At 43.1% G+C, this 20,371-nt stretch overlaps 3 protein-coding genes across 6 annotated transcripts; all 3 read right to left on the bottom strand.

Moving 5' to 3' along the window:
• Positions 1 to 12: 12 nt before the first annotated feature.
• Positions 13 to 2,800, bottom strand: LOC308127514 (inosine-uridine preferring nucleoside hydrolase-like). Its single transcript, XM_080492614.1, has 8 exons — positions 2,621 to 2,800; positions 1,716 to 1,896; positions 1,452 to 1,631; positions 1,264 to 1,375; positions 1,051 to 1,187; positions 481 to 558; positions 289 to 405; positions 13 to 216 (listed from the first exon to the last, which is right to left on the bottom strand). Exons 2-8 carry the CDS (start codon positions 1,893 to 1,895, stop codon positions 64 to 66), a joined length of 957 nt encoding a protein of 318 aa, XP_080348740.1. The 5' UTR covers position 1,896; positions 2,621 to 2,800; the 3' UTR covers positions 13 to 63.
• Positions 2,801 to 3,494: 694 nt separating this feature from the next.
• LOC308127516 (inosine-uridine preferring nucleoside hydrolase-like) lies at positions 3,495 to 7,796 on the bottom strand. Of its 3 annotated transcripts, none has more exons than XM_080492618.1 (8): positions 7,542 to 7,796; positions 6,332 to 6,509; positions 6,083 to 6,262; positions 5,638 to 5,749; positions 5,360 to 5,496; positions 5,183 to 5,260; positions 4,196 to 4,315; positions 3,495 to 4,119 (listed from the first exon to the last, which is right to left on the bottom strand). In XM_080492618.1, the coding sequence occupies exons 2-8, from the start codon at positions 6,506 to 6,508 to the stop codon at positions 3,967 to 3,969; spliced, it is 957 nt and encodes a 318-aa protein (XP_080348744.1). In that variant the 5' UTR covers position 6,509; positions 7,542 to 7,796; the 3' UTR covers positions 3,495 to 3,966. The 3 variants fall into 3 exon arrangements, with proteins under 3 accessions (XP_080348744.1, XP_080348742.1, XP_080348743.1); XM_080492616.1 differs by having other exon boundaries at positions 6,332 to 6,532; positions 7,542 to 7,628; XM_080492617.1 differs by having other exon boundaries at positions 6,332 to 7,223; positions 7,542 to 7,608.
• A 1,251-nt stretch (positions 7,797 to 9,047) lies between these two features.
• On the bottom strand, positions 9,048 to 19,497 carry LOC308127898 (protein-tyrosine kinase 2-beta-like). 2 transcript variants are annotated; one of them, XM_080493302.1, is made up of 30 exons: positions 19,260 to 19,497; positions 18,846 to 19,162; positions 18,429 to 18,607; positions 18,273 to 18,360; positions 18,095 to 18,174; positions 17,938 to 18,000; positions 17,425 to 17,479; positions 17,197 to 17,337; positions 17,028 to 17,099; positions 16,845 to 16,946; positions 16,276 to 16,393; positions 16,138 to 16,177; positions 15,880 to 15,911; positions 15,686 to 15,733; positions 15,521 to 15,615; positions 15,344 to 15,425; positions 14,755 to 14,855; positions 14,468 to 14,583; positions 14,268 to 14,368; positions 14,096 to 14,185; positions 13,342 to 13,546; positions 13,062 to 13,164; positions 12,793 to 12,840; positions 11,705 to 11,824; positions 11,496 to 11,528; positions 11,246 to 11,267; positions 10,939 to 10,964; positions 10,719 to 10,853; positions 9,792 to 9,872; positions 9,048 to 9,648 (listed from the first exon to the last, which is right to left on the bottom strand). In XM_080493302.1, the coding sequence occupies exons 2-30, from the start codon at positions 19,047 to 19,049 to the stop codon at positions 9,412 to 9,414; spliced, it is 2,817 nt and encodes a 938-aa protein (XP_080349428.1). In that variant the 5' UTR covers positions 19,050 to 19,162; positions 19,260 to 19,497; the 3' UTR covers positions 9,048 to 9,411. The 2 variants fall into 2 exon arrangements, with proteins under 2 accessions (XP_080349428.1, XP_080349427.1); XM_080493301.1 differs by having other exon boundaries at positions 10,939 to 10,982.
• Positions 19,498 to 20,371: the final 874 nt, after the last annotated feature.

Below are 20,371 nucleotides of genomic sequence, written 5' to 3' on the forward strand. Positions count from 1 at the left end.
ACAAGCCCTAAACACTGCTCTTGGTTGTCATTTATTTATTTCAGGGACATAAATCAGATTTCTTCACTTGAGTGAATTCATGAACATCATCTTTAGCCTCTCCAAGTCAACCGTCTTCATGACGATGGCTTTGTGCTTCTTCTTCAGCAGCTCCATGTAGTCCAGCACCATCATGCCTCGGGTGAACTTCCCCTCCAGCTCCACGGTCACTGCCACCTGTCCCAAGGAGCACAAGTTGTTGATCTGCGCTTCGATTTGTAAAAGACAGTCTAAGCTGAGGCGGCTCACCTCGTCGCTCTCCGTGATGAAAGTGTCGTCGATGGCTGCCGCCATGGCGTAGGTGTCGCAGGAGTTGAACCCTTTTCCTGCAATGATCTCCTTTTGATAGTCGGCTGATTGCGCCTTCTGCATGAGGAACAAAGAAGTCTGTTCAAGCTTTTGATCGTGGGCTCAACACCAGTCTGATAATCTGAAACTTACCTTCATGGAGAGGCTGGTGATGTTTTTCATGAAAAAGGCCTTTTCAGAGTTTTGGGACAGCCACCTTTCACAGAAAGACTGGACGGCAAAGAGGCGGGAATTGGGTAAACAAACTCGATGGTTGTGCTTTTCACTCTGATATGAGCAAAATTACTTCAACTGAGAAGGAACTACAATGAAATCCTCTCCGTGTGACCATGAGACCTGCTGACCATTTTGATATGTTTCAGATTGGCCCTTTTGCAATCTGGTGTAGCAAGTATCTGTGTCCCTCAAGCAGGTGTAGCAAAAAATGTGTAATCACTCAAATGCTTGGTGAGCTGAATGGAAATCGGTTTCAATTATGTCGACAAGTTACCTTCATTGTGCCTTTAAATAAAATAGTTAATTATCTGTATTTAGAATATGGATGCAGTTTGGTATTTCCTTCCAGTGTCCTGGTGTAAACATTTCCATTTGCTGTTGACAAACTTGCGCCATGTTTGATAAGGTTTGAGATTGAGCCACTGAACTTGGGAAACTTAATGTGGTTTTGTTGCACAAGTCACCAGAGGACGTTTGCAGCCTCACCCACGGCAGGCTGTTCCTGCAGCTGAACTCCCAGGGAGCAATGTAGGTGGGGCAGGTGTAGCGGTCCAGCACAACGAAGGCGGCCTCGGGGTCAGCCACGAAGTTGAACTCCCCGCACACCGTGGTGTTGCCCCTGGCTGCACACACATTTATTTTAAGGCACAAACTGAAAACAGACTGTGCTGTTTTTGAAGCGGGTGACACCTAACATACAGTCGGTGTTTCCTCCCATGATGTAGAGAGCCTTCAGTTTCTTAGGGAAGTTGGGGTCCAGTTGTACTGCCACAGCCAGGTTAGTGAGCGGGGCGGTGGCCACCAGGCTGACCTGCACACAGAGCAAAGACTTCTTCTGAGCATCTTTGCCTCGTCGCCCCTATTGTGAAAGCAAAGGATCATCTCACCTCTCCAGGATTTTGATTGACGAGCTTGACCAGGGCGGGTACACCCCGCTTCTTCTGCAGCAGCTCCAGACCCGGAGCCTCCGGGTCTGGGACGTCTCCCATTCCATCCTTCCCGTGATAATCTCCGGCGTGGCGTCTATGGGCCAGCAGGGGCTCCGAGCAGCCACGGAAAACTGGGATCTGAATCACAGACAAGCATTTAAATTAACATCTGTCCAGAGTTCAGCCAATGGGACAAAAAAAACTAAACATTTAGGAGCTCACATCTAGTCTGTTGCACACTTTCAGGACACGGAGGGTATTTTTTAGGACGTTCTCGATGGGGGTGTTGCCGAAGCAGCAAGTGATCCCCAAAACCTCCACACTGGGGTCACCGAGGGCCACCATGATGGCCTGAGCGTCGTCCACGCCGGTGTCCACATCGATGATCAGTTTCTTCTTCATCCTGCATGAAGCCACAAGGAAGGTTCCCATTATAAACTTCATCATGAAGCTTCTTTAGTCAATATGCGTGAGATAAATGTTCCCCAGCACTGCAGTTCGATCAGTTTGTTCCCTTGTAGCTCTCATCTTTGGTATTTGTGTCCTTTAGTTCATTCTAATGGTCACTGCCCTCCTGCAGCACACATAGTGAAGTGTTGACAAACTCACTTGAGCGTTCAGCCACTGAATATATTTGTGAATAATTCAAACACATCTTATCTGCAGGACGTGTGGCTCGTTTTCACAGGTTGGTCTAAAAGAAATCTTTTAATTCACCAGGTTAATTACCTGAAAGCTTCACTATCAGCGAGCTCACCTGGGTTCACTCTCCTCATTACCCCTGCAGTTCACAGCTCTCCTCCAGACCCCAGCTGTTTTTTGTCTTACTTATTGCTGCAGTTGTTTGCTGGGCTGAAGCCTTTTCTCTTGCATTCATCCATCACCGCCATCACTCCTGGCAGCCTGCTCTCATGACAATTTTCCCTGCACTTTTGTTAACGGCTGCAACAACGTCTTCTTCAGCAATCCAAGGATTTTAATGGTAATGACAATATGTTAAGCATGCCTAATTACAGGAGTTGAAAATCCAGGAAGCAGAAAGCTTCCATTTAATTTACAGTTACATGCTGAATTAGAATTGATTATATTTAGAATTTAAATTCATGCAATTTAAACCAAATCCTCACCTGCTGGCGAAGCTTTGTCCGACGTCTGCTGCTGCTGGTGCTCAGGAGTGAAATAGCATCAGGGAGCAGCCTTTTAAAGGCCAGATGCACAAAGCCAGACCTTCATATGGGCGTGTTCTCTCAGAAATACAGATTTTTGTTCCAAAGAAAATAGAACGGGCTGGAGGAAGAATTGAAGGAGTCCGATAGCTTCTCCCTACTGCTTTTGACCTTAATGTTAATATGTTTTCCACACATTTGTGAAACATACTTATGGGAACTCTTGGGACCTGCCGTGGTTCATGGAAAACGGGCTGTTTGTTTGGAGGCAGCATGTAGGTTTGATGCATTTATTAAGCCCAACAATTTATAAGGACATGGGATTATACAATATAATTTGAACTTGGAATAACACAGAAGAATAGTCATCAAGTGCAAAAATAGTCTATGATTTATTTACTGTCTTTTTTTATTATTTTAATAGAAAATGTGGCAGCTCTTAAAGGAGAAGGTCTTCATTGATAGTGAGTAAACAATTTAACCTCTTTCATCCATATTATATGTGCTTTGATGGGATTTTTTTGTTTTTGTTGGTGGTATAGATGTTAATTGTGGAAAAGCCTAAATAGCGAGAAAGTCTTGGGGATCCTTCTGTGTGAAGTTTGCATGTTCCCTCTGAGCATGTGTCAGTTTTCTCGGGTTTCTGTTTGAGGTTTTGGTTGGAAAAATTCTTTATGTAATTTTTATATTCACTTTTTTTAAAATGTGATTTTTAGCTGTCACATTCTTTTAATCGGTTTCAACACTTGCAGCACACAACATCGGAAAACTCTGTACAAATAGACTTTTAGAATTAAGCAATTTGTATTCAATCCTGTATGTAAAAGGACAGAAAACAAAGCCATTTGTTTATTTTGAAGCAAACCAGCAGTGAAGTCAAACTCTGCAGCAAGAATCAAACAGAAGAGCATTAGTATGTGAAAAATGAGAGTACAAACTGTTCTCAACTGCTCAGTGTTCAGCCAACAGAGAAAAACAAGACCATCTGTAACGAATCACGCTTGCGTAGAACTTCACAAAGATTTGAGTTTTCTCAGATGGTCAATAAAACCTGCATCACTCGATGCAGCTGCATGCGCGAGTGTTCTTTGTTGTGTTGAAGCAGCAGCGGAAATTCTTGTTTTTCTGTGCAGCTTTGCAACAAAGAAAGACAGTAAGTTCTCTGTGGGACAGAAGTGCAGCAAAGTCTGGGAAAGTTTTTTTGAGTCTTTTACTGGGATTATTTGAGCGTGACTTATTCATCCTTTATCAGCACTTTAAAATACCACATTAATCAAGCAGGCATTCAACTTTGACACTGAATCCCTCTACTTGAGAGCATTTATCAACAGCTGCTTCAGCTTCTCCAAGTCCACTTTCTTCATGATGAAGGCCTTGTGTTTCTTCTTGAGCAGCTCCATGTAGTCCACCACCATCATGCCTCGGGTGTGTGTCCCCTCCAGCTCCACTGTCACCGCCACCTACATCAGGAGCACGACGTCCTGTTGAATCTGAATGCTTTGCTCTTTAAACTGGTGAAAACTTTAGGACTCTCACCTCCTCACTCTCCAGTAGGAATGTATCATCCACAGCCGCTGCTATGGCGTAAGTGTCACAGGAGTTGAACCCGCATCCTTCAGTGGTCTGCTGTTCCTTGTAGTCCTCTGTAGTCGCTTTCTGAGTGCACCAAGAGTAAGAGTGTGTAAATACTCTGTGATCATCACTGACTACAAGGGGACGATCAGCTAAAAAGCTCTATAGAGATCCTCAATATACGAATAGGCCTTGATAATGTGTTGTCACATCCAGATAGTCATGTTTGGTTCATTCAATTAGATATAAATAAGCAGAAATATTCAAATTCAGTATCAGTATCAGTGGATCAAATGGCCTTCAGCCAACAGCAAAGCAGCGTGGTTACAATTTGATTACCAGCATGGGCCAATCTTAGAAGAAGTGGGGCTGGCGCCCTGAGACCATCACTGTAATCATACAGAGGTTTGGGCATGTTGAGAAGCAGGAACATCAAGTCCAACGACTCGATGAGCCGTAGCATTCATTAGCGGTGTCGAGAACTGCACAAGGTTTCTCGCAACAAAAATGAATAGCTTTGCAACATCCTTCTTTTCACTTCTTTTCAAATCCCATTGTAAACAATAGATTTAGTTGAAACTGAAGTAATATGAACATTTTCAGGACGCTCTCATGTGGCCCCTGAACTGCAGTAAATTTGCCACTAAGTTCCATGCATGTCTGTGGAAGTAAGAAGTTCCTTCACAATTAAAATCTTTTGAACTTGCAATGCTGAAAATAACAGGAGCGTATGTCTCACACAACACGCTTTTCTGGTTTTTGTTTTGGCTTCAGTTGCTGCCACAAGTTGTAATGAGTAGTTGTTTTCAAGCAGCTTGTGGAGACGTGTCCTCCTGTCCTGACTGTCAGAACAGTGTGTGCAATAAACTCACAGAGAACATGCTGTTGTTCTGCCGTGCAGCAACTTGTAGCTCAGACAGCCGTCCAAGGGTTACTGTCAGCATCTCTTACCTGCATGGAAAAGGTTGAAATCTTCTTCATGAACACAGCCTTCTCCGTTTGTGCACTGAGCCAGCCGTCACAGAAAGACTAGAGAGGACGGAAAGCAGAGGGTCAAGTTTCCGCCTCCCCCCTCAGTCTGGAAAATATTCAGACTTGGGTGAGGAGGAGGTGTGTTTGCAGCCTCACCCACGGCAGGCTGTTCTTGCAGGTGAACTCCCAGGGGGCGATGTAGGTGGGGCAGGTGTAGCGGTCCAGCACGATGTACGCGGCCTCGGGGTCAGCCACGAAGTTGAACTCCCCGCACACCGTGGTGTTGCCCCTGGCTGCACACACACACACACACACACACACACACACACACACACACACACACACACACACACACACACACACACGCAGAGAGTTCAACATGGAGGCTGGAGGGATGCAGCAGATGGACATAATGTTTGAAAATGAATATTTACATTGAGTGTTTCCACCCATGATGTAGAGAGCCTTCAGCTTCTTGGGTAAGGAGGGGTCGAGTTGTATTGCCACTGCCAGGTTAGTGAGTGGGGCGGTGGCCACCAACGTCACCTGCACAGGAAAATCAAGAAAATGACATTAACATGTACTTACATGAATTGCTGTAAATACTCAATATTGTTACATTCAGCTCATGAAAAACTGCTAATTTAACTTGTTCACAACTAAATTGATTAACTTATTTTTAACTGAATTCAAAATCTGTAGAATAGGACTGATAAATTAAATCAAATTGTCGTTAAGTGAAATTAATACATTTCATTGAAACAAATTGAATACATAAATTGAATATCTGAGTAAATACTGAGCTATTTCTTTAAAAAAAAAAAAAAAAAAGCAGCTTGACATCAATTGAAGGCAGTTTTTCATGCATATCCTCGTCACCTCTCCAGGGTTTTCTTTAATCATCTTGACGAGGGCCTGAGGGGCTTTTCTCCCCTGCAGCAGGTCCAGGCCCGGAGCGTCGGGATCTGGGACGTCTCCCAATCCGTCCTTTCCGTGGTAGTCGCTTGCATGAATTTTACGGCCCAGCAGAGGTTTTCCACAGCCTCGATACACTGGAATCTGTAACGGCGTGACAGCTGCTCAGACAGTTGACATGCACGAGGAGAATCCTGCAGACATGAAACTCACATCCAGCCTTTTGCAGACTTTCAGGATTCGGAGCGTGTTCTTCAGGACGTTATCCAGCGGTACGTTGCCATGGCAGCAAGTGATCCCAATGACCTGTACGGTTGGGATGGACAGGGCCACCATGATGCCCTGGGCGTCGTCCACCCCAGGGTCCATATCGAGGATAATCTTATTCATCCTACACTCAAGAAGAGGAAACAGCTTCACATGTATTAATCTGATACTTAAAACACAGATTCCATACACATTTATAAAAGCTTTAGGCAACTTGATCAGATCATTTTGATCATTTATTCTGCAAATATATAAGTTCTTCTGAAGAAAATTTATAAACTAGAAAATTCCAGAGGAAATTTTGTGTGCCTGCTTCTTGCTGCCGACATTCTTTGTTCCCCGTCACCATGGTAACAGTCGCTGATCTTTGATATCAGCGTCTCCAAGGCAACATGTGGTGCCTCTCCCATCCGATTTGTGTGCGAAATTTTTCAATTTTGTTTTGCGATTTATCTGGAAACGATTAGCCAAATCATTAACAAAAGTCATGGCATCCTATTCCCAAACGTTCGGCACATTTTGATGTACTTTTGTAATCGGAACGCTTTTTGTACTGTGCTAAATTAGCATACCCTATGCCACCTTTTTCCGGTCGAGAACCATGGCCTCGGATTTAGAGGTGCTGATCCTCATCCCAGTTGCGTCACACTCGGTTGGGAACCGCGCCAGTGCACGCTGAAGGTCCGGGTTTGATGAAGCCACCAGGACCACATCGTCTGCAAAAAGCAGAGACGAGATCCTGTGGTCCCCAAACCGGACCCCCTCCGGTCCCTGGCTGTGCCTACAAATTCTGTCCATAAAAGTTATGAAACAGAACCGGTGACAAAGGACAGCCCTGCTGGAGGCCCACGTGCATTTAACCAAAAAGAAAGAAAAAAAACAGTGACATATGAATGACGATGCCTTTTAAAGGATCCTGTGTGAATGCCACATCGGACTTTAAAGCTCTAAAACACTGTTCGGTAACTTCCTAGCGTATGGTATTTTGCTGAATGCTCTCTGAAGGATTAATATTCAAGATTTTCAAACATTCTGGAATAATAATCCAAGTTGCGACTTCAGACAGTTTTCTGTTTTGACTCATGAAAAACCAGCACCGTCACATGTCAGTGGTGTGAAAACAGCCTGAATTTAAAGAATCTTTTACAAGTCTCACCTGGTGACTGGGTCTTCGTCGGTGAGGAGTTGATTCAGTTGCTGCTGAGGTCTGACACTCACCTGACAGGCTACACTTACACAGATATGTCCTATATGCAGAAATTAAACTCCACCTAGCAGGAAGTCCTCATAGGCGTGGCAAGTAAATACCTTTTTGTTTTCCATGTCTTTTTGCTTAAGGCAACAAAGATGGAAAAGTACAATATGCGCAGTCAATGGAATTAATTTAACAACCATGGGTCTGCCTGAACTGGTTGGCATAAGCATCTCTCTTCTTATATAACCTGTTTCATAAAGAAAACCCCTGTGGGCTTAAATGTTCCACTTGTTACAAGAACTATTGTTTAAGTTAATGACACTGTGAGAAATAAGTGATATGTTACACCTCCAATACCAGTTGGCACAATTAGTTTTACTTAAGAATGGCAATGTAGGGATGTTTTTGGTGTTTTCAACTTTAGTAGAGATATCTACTGCATAAAGAATGTACTTTGGCTCCGGTTATAATTTGGGTATTCCTCATTCAAGATTGCCTGAATCACCTTTACAAAAGCCAGTTTTGCTGACATGTTTATACTTGAAAATATGTGTTAAGAATCAATAAAAGACTCACTTAAATACTTTGAAGTGGAACATATTAACCTTGGGGCCTTTAAGAAAGGTAAATCAGTTTTCAACCGAGACATTTTAAAGCACAAATGGTAAAATAACACCACTATGTGGCATTTAATCATAATACGATTGTAGGAGCCAAATGTGATATTGGATTGTGTACAAATGTTTGACCTGTGTGGGTGTGTCACTGACGTCATGCGCATATAGATTGGGGCAATGAAGGAGGAGACAGGTGTTGACCCCGGAAGGGCACACAGGTTTTTGACCGCTCTGGCGGAGTTTAACGGAAAATGCTTGTGGTTTGTGCTCTGGAGAATTGAACTTAAGAACTTAACTGAAATAAAGAGATTGTTTATATCTTACCGGAGCGTTGGACTCAATTGATGGACACAAAGCAAAAAAGGTAAACAATAGCCACCTAGCGCGTCAGACCCACCTACCGAGGCAACAGCTCACCAGCCCAGTATTGGGTGGCTGGTATAACGATCTTTGGGACAATTGTAAGATCAACAAAATTGTACATATTTTATTATTTATAGGTTTAATATGTCTAAATATTTCTCACTGGATTCAGAGATGTCATTTAATGCTGCTATGTCTTCCAGTGTAATGTGTTTTTTGCAGCAAATGGTATAAATCACAACCCCAGTAGGTCTATTTTCACCCGTTTCATTAAATTTTATTGTGATTTTGACTTTTCTAAATGAAAGAATCAATTGCTGTTGTGCATTAAGTGGCAGTAACCTGCTATTCCAAAATAAATCAAAGTTTATATCAATATGAGAGAAGTTTAGTGCAAAAGTGTCATGCTTTGTTAATAATAAACAATGCTCCTGAAATGCCTTATGGGAGATTTGTTTGAATAATGTAAATGATTGAAAGCAGAACACAGAAGGACTAAATTGTTGTTTTGGTTTTATTATTAATATTATTTTCCTTTCAGCCTACAAGAGAAAAAAAACCTGACAAAAGTAGTATTTGCAGACGTCACCTTGGAAAAAATATGCTTTATAGCAAAAACAAAACAAACTTTTTTACAAAAATTGCCATTCAGGAAAGCTCAAAAATATATTATGACATCTTTCATCTACATGCTACAAAAGAAAAAAGACACATCACATGTCCCGACGAGAGGAATTTCATGCATTCCCTCCCCTCTGGGGATTAAGAAAGTATTTCTCTTCTCTTCTCTTCTCTTCTCTTCTCTTCTCTTCTCTTCTCTTCTCTTCTCTTCTCTTCTCTTCTCTTCTCTTCTATTCATCCTCTCCCCTCTGTGAGTTAAGTCTGGGCTTTGCCAGGTTGGCCCTGACTCGGGCCTGGTCCACCGCATCCAGCAGGTTCTTACAGTCCAGAGCCAGAGTGTGAGCAGCTGCCAACATCTGGCGCTGGCACTCTTCCTTCAGCGAGGTGACCGAGTTCTGCTGGGCCAGTCGCATCTTGCTGATCAGCTCCCCTAAATCCTTGTTCAGCAGCTTCTTCGTGCCCTCGATCTGCCACAGAGAGGAGCATGTGGAAAGGAAATACAGCTCAAGTTTAGAAATTAAAATCTACAGTACATAGGTTTTCTTATATTATTCATTGATCATGTTGGCAGACTTGGAGCTTTAATGTGCAGCTGCATTGTCTCTCCTACCTCTGTGGTGACAGAGCTGTGCAGAGTGGGCAGAATCTCATCCACATGTTGAATGAGGCTGCGGAGAATGACCCCCACCGCCTGGTGGAAGCAGGAGAGAGGGCAGGGTTACATGAAGGTGAGAGTACTCTGAGACTGAGAGTAGCTGTGTGCCAAAACTATAAAGTTCCTCCCTGGTGGAAAGCGTGAGTTGGTTCAGCTCCGCCACAACAGCACCCCCTGCTGTTCAGCAGTTAAATACCTCTTCATGTATGAGAACGTCATAATAAAAATAATAATCATCTGCGTCAGACTATTCATAATGTGATTATTGCCTTTTATTTCTAACATAAAACCTCTGAATTCAGTCTGATTGCGCAGAATAAAATTATCAATTTCATAAAACTTAAAAACTCCCATTCCACAAATTGTTCAGATTTAATTACATTTAGTCAAATTGACAAATCAAATTAACAGAAATTTCTTTAAATGTATTCAGAATATTGTTTAAATTAAATTTGATTAAAATAATCAAATTAACCGATTACAATAAATTATTCTCAGAAAAATTTATTGCTGATTTCCATTCATTAATTTTCATTAGCCTTTATTGAGAGAGCCACATTTAGATTAATAATCTCTTTTACAAGTGTGTCCGGGCAGCAGTACATAAAACAAGTTTACATTCAATTAAGACTGATATCATTAATTTCACTGAATACTTTCAACTTATCAAAAATAAATTGTTTAACGGTTAATGGAGTTGATTTTAGTCCAATTAGAAAAATTGTATTAATATAATGAAATTAAACTCAATCAAGTCAGCAGACCAAAAGTGATACGTAAAATGGAATTGTTAAATGGGATTAAATGAAAGTGCATGAAAATAACTGAATCACATGAGAATAATTTCATTGAATTGAATCAGTAGAGTTTGTTGAGACCTACCTTGACAGCGTTGGGGTATTCGGAGGGGGGCATTGTGTTGACATCGTTCTTCAGCTGGACCACCTGTCTGACCATCGCCATGACCCCTGTGTAGACCTGATCACCTGACCGGTCCAGCTCAGCTGTGAGCCGAGGCTGCAACCACAACAAAACATCTCTGAAAACGTCACCACCGAAATGTTGAGAATCACCTCTGGTCAAGTAGTTGGAGTGGTTTTACCTGCGCTGGAGGTTTTATAGGAGGATCTGAAACACAGAAAAAAGCTAGATAGTAAGGAAAAAGTGCTTAGACCTTGTTTCATACTGACATTAAGATTTTATACACTCATATTGAACAGTACAGTTAAAACAAAGTCTCATTCCTGGTTCAGGACTTTCCGTTATTGCTTTGTGTTATTTACATTCAAGTTATTCCTTATGCATTAAAGTGAATTTACTATTAGTATATAGTTCTACTTCTATTTTTTATCTGTATTTTAATAAATTGTAACACAGTCAAGGAATGGACCTGACAAGACTGGACTCACCAAGTTCAGTTTTCTCAGGAGGCTGCAAATGATCAAAAAAAAGTGAGATGTAAAGCATTTCTAAGACTTTGTCGCATTCCAGCAGTTCTCTTTCTATAATCTCAATAACGTCTTAATCTGTTTTGAGAATGAATTGTGAGCTTACTGTTACTGTTCAAACACAGAACTTTGTAACTGTTGTAGCACACTTGCATTATAACATTATAACACCATCATGTTCGAAATACAACAAGAATTTCCTTGAGTTTACCTTCATTTGTGAATCCACTCGCACCATAGGATCCTGCAGACACACACACACACACACACACACACACACACACACACACACACACACACACACACACACACACACACAAACATGCTTCATTATTAGTGCTTGTTATGAATCTCCTGCTGGTCACTCTCTCCTGCCTCATGTTGCGACAGACGTGTGTGTGTCTGCATGTGATCCCTCACCAGTTGTCTCTCTTCCTGCTCCAGCCACTCCCGATCCTTCAGCATTTCTCTCCGTTGCCTCTGTAAAGTGTCCTCCACCCTCTCTTTCTCCCAAACCGGCCTGCTGTCCTTGTCCTTCGCCTACATACAGGCACAGTGAGGATGTTTGACTAAAAACGTAGACGTTTCGAACAACTTGTTTGTACGGGCCATCGTCCCATCATGTCTCAAATCTGCTACGATCATGACAGTACCCACAATAAACTCACCATCACCACTTTTAATGTCTATCGGCCTGTAGCACTGGAACACATCACCTCCCGGCTGCCTTTTCCAGTTTGCATTTCCTCTAATGTCCACCTGAGCCTCTCACACCAGGGGACCAATGCTGTTTGTGGATTTTCATCTCAAACATCTCATTATCAAACTGCTCCCCCCTGGCTTCAGCTTTGGCAGTCCTCGGGCCTGTGTTCTGAGCCGACTCCTATTCACGCTGATGACCCACGACTCCTATGCCAGAAGTCACAGAAGGTCTCACCTCGACACACAACACAGAGGCTCTGAACTGGAGACGACCACGCCATCTACACTTCTCTAGATGAGAGGAGCTCATTTCTCCACTCGTATCAATGAGAACGTTCTGAGCAGCTGCAGGCTGTAAAGCCTCAGGGTGGTGAGGGCAGCAGGGAAACCGACAGGCGGCAAAACGCTGCATGACGAAAGCATTGAGGGTCTCCAGGGACCTGACAGCCTCTGGTAGGACGCACCGCAGCATCAGGTGCAGAAGTTTGTGCGACTTTGTTTCAAAGAAATGTATTTGCAAATCAGTAACCGTGTCTTCCCCTTATTTTAATCACAGGGCTTCAGTAAGATTGTGTCTGTGTTGGTCTGTGATCATCAAGCTTTGTCCCTCTGCTGTAAAAAGACATGACTCAATTGCTTCCCCTTGTGCTGTGAGGTCATCTGAGGGATTCAGTAATGCTGCTTTACAACGTTTTGAACATTTAGTGAGTTTTTCATTGGTCGGTTAAATTTTAATCCGGTGAAATATGCATGTGAGTGCACTTGAAAGTGCATCTGTGTGTTTGTGTGTGTGTGTGTGTGTATACCTGTGTGTGCATGATGTGAGGAAGAGTGTTCCCTTGTATTCTGGATGGCTGCAGAAAAACGGGAAAAAAATGCTGTTAATTAAAGTTTTGCCACAGTCCAACATAACAAAGACTGACTGCTAATAATCATTTTTAAAGTGAAATATATCCTTTTGAATGTTTAACATTGGGATGTCATCTTTCAGCCTTAAATCATGACTCGGCCGTTTGTATTATTCGGAGCACACTTTCTTGGCTGTTCACGCCAGCATGGAGTGTGACTGTAGTACCTTGGGCGGAGGCTCCTGCGCGGGATCTGTTATTGATCTGATGGAGCGTGATCTGCTCCGTCTCACATCCGCCTCGTGCTCACACTCTGTCCTGTGGATCTCACTGTGGAGAAATACATTTATTTACGTTCGAATTCATGCAGACGTGCCTTTAATGGGATTATGCCAGAAACCACAACCCAACCCAGGGATTAGGACTTTTAAAGGAGAGATAACATGCTGAAGTCCTCATGTATGTAGAGAGAAGCAAAGAGAAGCCTGCAGGTGTGTGAGACCTGACCTGAAGGAGCAGACCAGCTGGCTGAAGGAAGGCCGGGTGTGTGGCTTGTAGGCCCAGCAGTTGGAGAGCAGCGAGTAGACGGTGGGTGGGCACTTCTCTGGTTTGTGGAGTCGAACCCCCGACTCGAGCTCGTTGATCACCTGCCCGTTCTCCAGCCAGAAGAAGGGCTGCTTGGCGATGGAGAAGATCTCCCACACGCACACACCTAATCAAATGGTACAGTAGAGCCATCAACCACAAATAAATCTCCATCATTGTGTACATAAAAGTAAACACTTTCACTGTGAAGCCATTAAAAACTCACAGTGTAGTTAATTAGTTGGTTGTGTGACATTTTACGCCACCTTTAGATTAATTTCAGTGAAAAGAAAAAAAAAAAAAGTTTTTTTTTTTTTTTTTACGTTAAAAATTTATTTAAAGATCTTAAACATTAAAATGATGGTGAGGCCACACTATTTCTTCCTTACAAGCTTCAAGAAACAAAAAGTGGCAATAATATCTTCTCGATCCAGCCACATACTTTAACTGAAAAATAAAAACACAGTAATTTCCAGTAATTCAGGTGAAATCTACTTGAAGCAGGTTTTAAAGTCTCAAACTGCAGCTGTTCACGAGTCGGTGAATTTTTAACTGTCAAATTTTTTTAAAACATTGCAGATGTTTCTGTTCCTGTTTGAGTGTACACTGTGCTTGCAGGCACTCAAACAGGCTGAAAATACTCGCATGTGAGTGCAGGAGGTGAGCGTCTTCTCACCAAACATCCAGACATCACTGGCAGTAGTGAAGCGTCTGAAGTTGATGGATTCGGGAGCCATCCATTTGATGGGCAGTCGGCTGACTGAGGCTGCACACAGGGGAGAGAACGCGACGGCACTTCAACACAACGGTTTTACCCAAAATCAACATTTTTGAGTCGATGTGGGCACCTTTGTAGTACTCTTGCTCGTCAACGTAGCGAGACAGACCAAAGTCGCCCAGCTTGACACACTCATGGTCGGCTACCAAGATGTTCCTCACAGCGATGTCCCTGCAGCAAGGAACAAAGAAACGGCACCAAAACAAAGACGTGAGATCAAACAGGAGGCTCTTCATGAGTGAGCAACATGTCACTGGGAAGGTGTGATACCTGTGCACCAGGTTGAGGCCTTCCAGGTACGCCAAGGCTTTGCAGATTTGTAAGCAGTACAAGATCAGGGTGACAATGGTGAGGGTGTCCTGCTCCTCCACCAGGTAGCTGCCGAGCTGCCGAGGACACACAAGCTGCTGTGGTCAACACTTTTTTTTTTTCTCAGCTTATATTATTCAACTGAGATAAAAAAAAAAACCTCAAAAGCATTTTACCTGCACATTGTGTTTCTGTGTATATTAATTGCAGGAGATTGACAATTTCCAGACAGTGACACAAAAACACACCTCTCCATGTTCGTAGAGCTCCATGACAATCCAGACTGGATCCACCTCAATGACTCCGATGAGGCGCACGATGTGGGGATGAACAAGGTTCTTCATCAAACCTGCACCTCACAGCGATTTAAACAGTTATGATGTCATATGTTATCTTTTGTGTTTATTTGTACATTATTTAGACAAAATGCATCTTCAGTGCTTCCGCTTTATACACATTCCAAAAGTTCCACAAATAGAGAAGTGAAGTCTGCAGCTTTCATCATTTCAGGCAGGAAACAAGTGGCATGAACTATTTGGAATAAAACATCTATTGGTCTTTGAATCTTCAGAGTTATGACTGCTCATAGGACAAAAGAGAAAACTGCTTTCTGTTTCAAACTCTATAATGTCAACTTCAACTGTTGTACAAAGCCACAGGTACCTAACAGGATGTCAACTGCAGTCACTTCATCTACACCCTTTTTCTATTTTGCTTGAAAGGACAGCTCAGCTGCTCTTTCGACCTTTTTTGGATTGGCATTTACGTCACAGACTTCTGCAGTGAAAAGTGTTCAAGAAGGAAACAATCACTGCAGATACTGCATTCCCTCCTCACCGGCTTCACTCAGGAACTTCTCCTTCACACCCGCTGTGCAGTCTTTGCATGTTTTGATGGCCACGCGGATCCTTTCTCCAGTCTGCAAACACAGATTCACAGTGACACAGCAGCCTCAGAGATTTTGCATCAAGTTTTGTTCCGAAGCAACAGGATTAGCTCTCATCAGCAACTCACCGGGCTCTTAAAAACTCCGTCATGAACCTCTCCAAAGAATCCCTCACCCAAGATGCGACCCACAACAATCTCATCTCTGCAGATCATGTGTTTCTCTGAAACACAAATGGATCGAATGACAAAGTCACATTTCACCTTCCATGCAAACCAAGCACTGCTTCTCACCGTCAGAGTCTGCAGGGTTTTCTGGGATCTCGATGTAAATATCAGAACCTGATGCAAAAGAAAGGAATATGAGTTTACAGGCATTGGCTTTGCATCATATGTATGAGCTGTTATTAATCTGAATAATCGAATAATTTTGAGGCAAATATTCAAGCCAAAAAGTCCAAAACCAACATTTGTGTGATTATACTCACTTGAATTTCTCCCATGAAAACTGGGAGCATGACTGAAAGAGAAAATCTTCTTTAAAGTGAGCAATCAATGACTTTTCACTTCTAAAATCAACCTTTTCACAGCAAGACTTTGACAATGCAATGTTTCTGCTCGCAGAGAGAAAATGAGGGTTCAAAATTACTGACATTTTACGCTTCACTTTGCCACGATGTGGAAAAAGAGTGGGAGTTTGATGTTTAACAACCATTCAGGAACTCGGTGCGACTCTTCACACTCACCGTTTTGGGATGTCAGGAAGTTTGAGTCTTGGTTCTCTGCCTAAAAGAGTCAGATATTTAGTTTAGTTTCAGAATCACCAGACAAATACCTCAATTTTCTTTACACTTGATTCCACACGGATGTGTTATCAGTAGTACCTTTAGTTGGCCGGATAATGAGTGAACTCTCAGCTCGGCATTCCAGTCGACAGTAACCGTCAATCAGGTCGGCCATGTTTTCTGCGATAGCCAGGGAGGATGTGCTCACTGAGAGTGGCTGGACGGACAAATAAAGGAACAGAATCGAGCTTTGCGAGAATAAAGCTCCAAAACTCAGGGATGGTTTGCGTCATCTTCCTACACTCAACACAGTGGCTTTGTGAGTTTCAGATTGATACACTTCTCATTTTTTTCCATCCCACGCTACTGCGAGAGCAACAACACCTAAAAAGATTAGAAATGATTATAACAGAAACTTACAGACCGAAATTGGATCTTAAGTCAAAAGGGAAGTTGTTTTGGGGAGAAGGAAGCATGGACCTGTGTGTTAAGAAACAATCATCAAACACTGGACAGTGTTCAGACCCTAAGAGAGATTACTTCTCACCAAAATGCTGATGTTTTGTTACAAGATGATGCCGATTAGTCCTTTCTTTTTCACTACAAGTCTTTTGAATAATGCTTTATCTTTTTTAGGGGATTTCTCTTGTAAATCGCCAAATGCTCACCTGTTTGGCTCCTTCAATGTGCACATTAAGCAGAGCTCGGCCGTCAGTCTGTGGGGAGCAGGAGATGCTGCGCACCTGAGAAAAGGTGGCCAGACAGATGGGCTGCAGAGGAGACAGAGGGTCAAAGATAAAGATAGAATAGAAACTGGAGGGGGACAATCTGGGATGCTTCAATCAGCTCACCTTTGAGTTCTCAGTTTGTTGGCTGATGCCGTCGGGGCCGATGACCAGGTCTACTGTCAGGCTCCAGCCGTGCTTAAAGAACACAGGAGGTACATGCATGCACTTTAAGAAAAAAAAAAGGGAAAGCCCAGATGAAGCTGCAGAACTTGTGCAGGCTTCAAACGCTCACCAAAAGCTGGCAGGCGAAGCTCTCCTGTGTGTAGCTGTAGCACTGAGCTAGAGTGCTGAAGAACTTGACCATGCACTGGTCCTGCTTCAGAGTGGAGTAGCCCTGGAACGTCTGCTGGATCAGGCGACGCAGCTGCTTGGGCTGACACACAAACACAACGACAATCAGCAAATGTTTCTTTGCATCTTTATCAGGAGACTGCGGAAAGCACTTTGTCCAGTGCTCTACCTTCATGCTGTCGATGAGGTCTCTGGGAAAGAACAAATCCAGCCCCACGTCCTTCCTGAAAGACAGAGAAATGAAATAAAACACTCAAACCCCAAAGGTTTGATACTCTATCATGAATACGTGCAAATCTTTGTGTGTGTGGCTCTGCACAACCGCATGCAGAACATGTTCATCCTTGGCCTCGACACCACATGTGGCTTTCTTCTTGGTTAGATAGCTGATCAGATATGTGTGCTGCAGCTTGAGTAGTTTCACTTGTCTGCTGAAAAATGAGGTCAAACCAAAATGGATCTTGGCTCAATGTAAGCTGTACCATCAGTGATTCTCATTTTTGTGCGATTGCCTTTATGGGTGCAGGGGTTGACCAAAGAGGCACATTCCAAATTAGAATTAGGCCTTAAATGATTTCCTGTAAAACTAACAGTTTACACACTGACACACGCGTCCAGGAACGAATCCTATGAAGGAGTGAAAATGCTGCGACCAACTTTAAAACAATCTCCCTTGACTTACTCCAGCAGCTCGAAATTAGACTTTTTCTCCAGCCCATTGGGATTCATGTCTTTGTAGAATCTCCTGTGTGCACAAACACGGTTTAGTTTTTCAATGGAAACGTATACAGTCATTCTCTTCTGTTTTGGGTCTCCATGAGATCGCAGCTGCGCCTCACCTGATTTCCAGACAGCCAAGCTGTAGCGCCATGCCGTCACTGACTTTCGAGGCATACTGCAGCATGTAGTCACTCCTCACCTGTAGGAAAACACATGCATATACCATACATCTCCTACTGGTTGCAGCTTCTGATGCTGATATTCACAGAGCACAAAACTCTCCCGGTCATCACTGACCTGCAGGTAAAAGTACAGCATGGTGGTTCTGTCGTCTTTGAACTTCTCCACGAAGTCTGAAGGGATGTATCTGATTCTCAGGTCATATCTGGAACGATAAACACCACACTCAGTTTGTCTATCGGACAAATTGATATGTTCACAAACAGCACTGACCTCCACTCGGCCTCCAGGTGCTGCTGCTCGTAGCGCTGCGTGAGTTCACACACAGTCAGGTCAGGGTGCAGCCAGTGGATCACCGAGGACTTGAGGTGTTTGAGGAGGAGGCCATAGCTGAGGCTGTGTTTTATATCTGGACCCACGCATCCGCTGGCCAGCACCAATTCGATCACAGTCTGAGACAGAAAACAAGATTTTTGCAGATTTTGGGGATCAGCTTTAACAGATATCAGCATTTGTATGGAGGATTCAAAATGCAGGGATACACAAGCAAATTGTTGAAACTATTGGGATTTTATTTCTTGTAATTTCCCATGAATTTGGAAAAACAGACACATAACTTTATCCTGCAATTAAAAAACAGGTAATTTGATTTAGTTTTCATGTCAAACTTCAGTGTCAACCTTAGCTTACCTTGACAGTCCATCCCTCCTCACAGCGGACCAGCTTGAAGTTCTTCCCCAGGTTGGAGCTGTTGCTAAGGAAACACACTTTGATGATCTTCTCTGGGAAGATGCTTCCCTTGACGAAAGTTGTCGTGGACGACATGTCAAGGAAGTCTGACTGGCCGGTGGGAGACAGGCTCCTCCAGGACAGGGTGCTTGTGTCCCCCGACATCTCTCGCGCACACACACACACACACACACACACACACACAATGTGTACACTACTGCACTGAGGTGTACATGTCACTTTTTCTATCAGGAGCTCATCTGTGGACTTTCAAAAAGCTGCAGAAAGACAAAAGTCAAACACTACAGTCACAACCTGGCTGCTGGATGTAAAGAACATTCATGCGTTGGTTCAGGTTTTCACTTCTGTACTCACCCGAGTTGCACAACCTCCAAGACTCAACACTTCCAAAACCAAACCCCAGCAGGTCCCACCGACAACAAGGTGCATCCAGTCTCTCTTTCTATGAAGATCTGTGTACAGATTATTTTTTTCAAGGCCTTTTTAAAGAGGCATGCCGACAGATGCGTTCGAAGCTGTGTGCTGAAGTAGAAGAATGCATCAGCTTGCGAAAGAGGAAATGTACTGATGGCAAATGAGGAAGTTAAAAAGCAGATACAGAAAAACTGACAGCACTGATGAAACCAGTGTGTCACCCACCCCTCACATGTAATGGCACAGTCCGGCGTCACGCCGCAGAAACACCACTGTGTGTACAAGTGGCACACACCACATTCACTTCCTCTTCCAAAAGGGTTTGATGAGATGAAAATATGGAGTTTACTTTGACCTCGTCTTTCGGGAGGTGTTATAAACGGGGATGAAAATGCAGTTTGAACCAAGCAGAATGAAGCTGTTGTGTAGTTTGTGATTACCTCTTTTAGATCAAGCTTCTTTGTGTTTGGTTAAGTTCAGACTGTGCACACTGTGGTAACCATGAGCCTGCTGATGGAAACATGGTTTGGCCCTCGAGTTTCCTCCGGTGGCTTTGAGGTGGAATGAGGAGCTCTGTGAGTGAGCGTGTATGTGGGATGTGGCACACATTTGGAAAGTCTACGTGTGAGACACTAAGCAGCATCGACTCCACGAGCATGTGACCTCTTTCATTTTGGTAAAACAGACTCCATTTCACATTATAGTGCTTCATAAAATCAGTTACATGTTATACACTTTTCCTATTGTAAAATCTATATTTCAGCAGACACTTTTTTATTCTCCGACCTTGTGTGAAAAATATAAATTGTAATTAAATATGATTGAAATCTTTTGGACCAACACAGTGAAGAGTGCAGAAAGCAGTAACACATGTCAGTGAACGTGTTAAAATGCTTCACACATTAAAGGCTTTTGATTCTTCAGTGACGTTCATGACATCCTGTTATACCGTGCGTATCAATATTTCACACTCACAGACCCAATTTACCTGTGAAAACAGCTCAGACTTGAATTACATGTTTGTCGAGACAAAGACAGCCACTAGACAATTT

This window comes from Lipophrys pholis, assembly GCF_963383615.2.
Source record: "Lipophrys pholis genome assembly, chromosome: 23".
Lineage (NCBI taxonomy): Eukaryota > Metazoa > Chordata > Actinopteri > Blenniiformes > Blenniidae > Lipophrys > Lipophrys pholis.

Bases quoted from the DNA above. Each gene is read 5' to 3' on its own strand.
- LOC308127514 (XM_080492614.1), bottom strand. From the start codon at position 1,895: ATGAAGAAGAAACTGATCATCGATGTGGACACCGGCGTGGACGACGCT. The intron at 1,632-1,715 runs GTGAGCTCCTAA...TCTGTGATTCAG, and splicing joins AAGTGTGCAACAGACTAGAT to ATCCCAGTTTTCCGTGGCTG. The intron at 1,376-1,451 runs GTGAGATGATCC...CTCTGTGTGCAG, and splicing joins TCAATCAAAATCCTGGAGAG to GTCAGCCTGGTGGCCACCGC.
- LOC308127516 (XM_080492618.1), bottom strand. From the start codon at position 6,508: ATGAATAAGATTATCCTCGATATGGACCCTGGGGTGGACGACGCCCAG. The intron at 6,263-6,331 runs GTGAGTTTCATG...ACGCCGTTACAG, and splicing joins AAGTCTGCAAAAGGCTGGAT to ATTCCAGTGTATCGAGGCTG. The intron at 4,120-4,195 runs GTGAGAGTCCTA...CTCCTGATGTAG, and splicing joins TCCTACTGGAGAGTGAGGAG to GTGGCGGTGACAGTGGAGCT.
- LOC308127898 (XM_080493301.1), bottom strand. From the start codon at position 19,049: ATGTCGGGGGACACAAGCACCCTGTCCTGGAGGAGCCTGTCTCCCACC. The intron at 16,394-16,844 runs GTGAGCATTTGG...TTGTCCGTCCAG, and splicing joins ACATTGAAGGAGCCAAACAG to CCACTCTCAGTGAGCACATC. The intron at 11,268-11,495 runs GTAAACTCAAGG...GATCATTTGCAG, and splicing joins GAGTGGATTCACAAATGAAG to CCTCCTGAGAAAACTGAACT.